Raw genomic sequence first — 4,327 nt, 5'->3', positions numbered from 1 at the left:
GAGTGGAGCTGTTTTCCAGAGCTGTGACAACCTGATGCCGACGCATTAATGTCAGAGAAAAGATGATATCAGCATTCACGTATGTCAGAAACCCTCGGTGGCAAGTAAACATTTTGTTGTGTAGACATATGGCAAAAGTCCTGCATATGGTACTCTCTAAGTGATGCAATACATGGGGGAAGTCTAAAAAGTAATTGTCCTATTTAAACAAATATTTTTCTTGTTAGTGGGTGTAATCTACTTCCTAGAAGGCAAACATAGACTAATATACTGCTCCAACTTATGTTAAGCCAACCTTAATCTCTAGAATGATGAATTCTAGAGATGGGGTAATGATATTGATATGGAAACTTGTTTTGTCTGAATGCAAACCTACATGGTTCTAACGGAAGAATGCATCTGTTGTAGCACATTTCTTTCTACTCTGATCCAGAAACTATGCTGAGTATAGGCATACTGACTGAAGCACAACTATCTTAGTTTCCTCTCCCTGATTATTGGCAGGAAAATTATTTATGTTGGAAGGTCAGATGTAATGTAAGGTCCTGAAATTTTACCCTGTGATACAGCACTAACAGAGTAAAGAAAATATATTACCATGTTTGGGTAAAGTAGAGAGGTTCTAGCCTTATAAAAGTCTTAACTATTACAGAGGTCAGGGTTTCATCTATTTTCTTGTATTCACTTTTGTTCTGGAGTCAGATATTAAAAACAAATAATGTAGAAGGCACAAGTGTACACATTTTATATGTACACAAGGTGGATTTGGAGCACAGGGATAGCAGCTTTACTCATGAGAATTATAACATAGAATTAGCATTAAGTGGGAATAAATATGTATTTTCTTTTTTTATTAATTATACTTTATTCACTTTGTATCCCCCCCCATAAGCCCCTCCCTTTTCCCCTCCAGATTCCACCCTCCCACCCCCTTCTTCACGCATGCCCCTCCCCAAGTCCACTGATAGGGGAGGTCCTTTCTCCTTCCTTCTGATCTTAGTCTATCAGATCTCATCAGGATGGATTGTCATCTTCTGTGGCCTGGTAAGGCTGCTCTCCCCTTAGGGGGAGGTGATCAAAGAGCAGGCCAATCAGATTATGTCAGAGGCAGTCCCTCTTCCCATTACTATGTAACCCACTTGGACACTAAACTGCCATGGGCTACATCTGTGCAGGGGTTCTAGGTTATCTCCATGCATGGCACTTGGTTGGAGTACAAGTCTCTGGGAAGACCCCTGTGTTCAAATTTCTGGTTCTTTTGCTCTCCTTGTGGAGTTCCTGTCCTCTCCAGATCTTACTATTTCCCACTTCTTGCATAAGATTTCCTGCACACTGCCCAACAGTTGGCCAACAGTCTCAGCATCTGCGTTGATAGTCTGCAGGGCAGAGCCTTTCAGAGGCCCTCTGTGGTGGGTTTCTAGCTTGTAATTTCTTAAACTTGGCAATTACATGAGTTTTCTTTAGCAGTGAGCAGTTGCGACCATTGGGAGATAAGCAATACTCAATGATGGGTTCACAGAGACCAAGCTGGTGAGAGGCTGAGAAACCCTGTGTTTTATTAAATATTCAGAGTCACAAAGTTGGTTTACATGACAAAAATCCTTTATGTTCATGTGTATGACCCATCAGCATTTCAGTCGTTAGGAGATTCTCACAGACATGCTATGTGAATTTATGTTATTATTCTCCATACAGCTCAGTTTATGTTCTGGGGACTGCTGAATAGATTATAATCTTAAGAAATCAAAGTGTAAGCCACTTGGACACTAAACTGTCATGGGCTACATCTGTGCAGGGGGGAAGAGGGACTGCCTCTGACATAAACTGATTGGCCTGCTCTTTGATCACCTCCCCCTGAGGGGGGAGCAGCCTTACCAGGCCACAGAAGAAGACAATGCAGCCATTCCTGATGTGATCTGATAGACTAAGATCAGAAGGAAGGAGAGGAGGACCTCCCCTATCAGTGGACATGGGGAGGAGCATACATGAAGAAAGAGGAGGTAGGGTAGGACTGGGAGGGGAGGAGGGAAAGGCTTATGGGGGGATACAAAATGAATAAAGTGTAATTAATAATAATAATAATAATAATAATAATAAAAGAAAAAATCTACAAAAACTTTGGTGTTAAAAAAAAAGAAATCAAAGTGATTTTTAAAAAATGTGACCACAACCATTTATAGCTTCCATGAAAAATTTCCTATGAAATCCATTACTATAAACATTGAATATATAAAAATAAAAAAGTAAAGAAAATAGTAAATTCTATAAATTAAAATGCTCAGTCTATTAAAACTTGTATGACTGAAGACACAGCTATGAAATCCAGTTATATTAAGAATTTAAATTTTGTCATATGAAAAAACAAATTCCCTGAAGTGGTTATACTAAAATTTCAAATTAATAGAGAATACTTTAGTGTTTCCACATTCTCTATATAGCATGAAAGAGATAACCAGAGTCTTAGATTTGCTCTAGAAAGTCAGTGCCAATCACATTTCAACTATACTTATCTTTCTGTGTTCTTAGATTCATTATAATTTATAGATGATAGGGAATCTAAGATCCCTTTTCGTGAAGAAAGGAAGTGAATGGATACTGTGCTCAGCCATGCTTGTAGTATCTGGTTATTTTCTGATCCTTATTTATAGAAGGAAACTTGATTGTTTTCCCTCAAATGATTAGAATAAACTCTCTGTGCATGGTGCTTGAGAAACCCTGTCTCCAAAGCAGGGGACAGGTATGTGTGGCTGATACAGAAAAGTTTTAAGAATGCATTTGCCATAGTAGGTTTAGTTTTGGAATGAGGCATTTACGTCTAGAATGGTATATTTTCTAGTTTCACTCACACAGTAAGGTAAAGAAATAAAGTGGATACACTTTCGAATCTAGTCAGAGGAAAAGATTAAAATGAACACAACAAATTGTTCTCATTCAGAGTAAATAACTGTGCACAAAATGCTGTCCATGTAATCATCAACCAAATTTTCTGCTACAATAGTGAGCTATGACTCTTCAAGTCGATAATGAATTGTTGACTTGGTATTTTATTTGTAATCTAAGATAATGTGACTTCAAGACAAGCCTTATATTACATAATTATATAATTAATTACACATACATTAACCTGTTTTTTTTTTTTTTTTTGTTGTTGTTGTTGTTGTTGTAGGTCTCCCGAAGTGTCATGAAGGAATGGTGGAAATATTTTTATTTATATTATGGGAGAGATCAGCAGCATCCTTAACAAAACTCACATAAACAAATTACATATTCTTGTGCTTCTCATGAGGGAATGATCTTGATTTACTTGAAAAGTTTATTCAGAGCCTCTTTCACATCCTTATTCCTCAGGCTGTAGATCAAGGGATTCAACATGGGGAAAACCACTGTGTAAAATGTTGAAACAATTTTGTCTGTCTCTAAAGAACAGCTTGTGCGGGGTCGAGAGTAGGTGTAGAGGATGGAGCCATAGTACAAGGTCACAGAGATGAGGTGGGAGGAACAGGTGGAGAAGGCCTTGAGGCGGCCCTGTGTGGTTCGAATTCTCAGGATGGTGGCAATTATGAAGAGGTAGGAGGCCAGGATTAGGGCAACGGGCATCATGACGTTGGAGGTCAGGAGGAAGTACATCAATGCCTGGTATCCTTCCTTGCCACCACAAGCCAGTTTTACCAAGGGAAGCAAGTCACAGAAAAAGTCATCAATAATGTTGTCGTTGCAAAAGTCAAAGGTAAAAGTTTTTTTGGTTATGATGGAAGAGTTAATAAAGCCACCCATATAAGAGGCTGCTACAAAGAATGCACATAATTTTATGGACATGGCCTGAGAATAAAGCAGTGGCTTTGAGATGGCCATATAGCGGTCATAAGCCATAGCAGCCAGCAGATAGCACTCACTATAGTCCAGTCCAGCAGAGAAGAAGAACTGAGCCACACAGCCAGCAAAGGAGATGCTCTTGTCTTCAGAGATGCATATCACTAGGATCTTTGGAGTGTAGACAGTGGACAACCAGAGATCAAGAAAAGATAGGTTTCCAATGAAGAAATACATGGGTGTGTGGAGCCGGGAGTCATTGCAGATCAACAAGATGAGTGTGCTGTTTCCTGCCACAGTCAGTGTGTACATGATGAGAAACATCACAAACAGGACCAGCTGCTTGACAGGGTGAGAAGTGAAGCCCAAGAGGATGAACTCAGTAACTGTATGGTTCCCCCTCTCCATTGATGTAAAGATTCTCACCTCAGACGGCAGAAGTGGAGAGTTGTTTTCTAACAATTGTTCTGAAGAAAGAAAGAAAGAAAGAAAGAAAGAAAGAAAGAAAGAAAGAAAG

The 4,327-nt window shown here is 39.2% G+C and overlaps 1 protein-coding gene across 1 annotated transcript; it reads right to left on the bottom strand.

Moving 5' to 3' along the window:
• Window positions 1-3,300: 3,300 nt before the first annotated feature.
• Window positions 3,301-4,218, bottom strand: LOC129671632 (olfactory receptor 1013-like). Its single transcript, XM_055600720.1, has one exon. The coding sequence runs from the start codon at window positions 4,216-4,218 to the stop codon at window positions 3,301-3,303; it is 918 nt and encodes a 305-aa protein (XP_055456695.1).
• Between the last annotated feature and the right edge of the window lie 109 nt (window positions 4,219-4,327).

This window comes from Psammomys obesus, unplaced genomic scaffold (genome assembly GCF_907164565.1).
Source record: "Psammomys obesus unplaced genomic scaffold, mPsaObe1.curated_primary_1811, whole genome shotgun sequence".
NCBI classification, from domain to species: domain Eukaryota; kingdom Metazoa; phylum Chordata; class Mammalia; order Rodentia; family Muridae; genus Psammomys; species Psammomys obesus.
The sequence above is the reverse complement of the archived record's forward strand: the minus strand, read 5'-3'. Positions and strand labels throughout refer to the sequence as shown.

What these genes read in the sequence shown, in the direction of transcription:
- LOC129671632 (XM_055600720.1), bottom strand. Translation starts at nt 4,218, where the DNA reads ATGGAGAGGGGGAACCATACAGTTACTGAGTTCATCCTCTTGGGCTTC.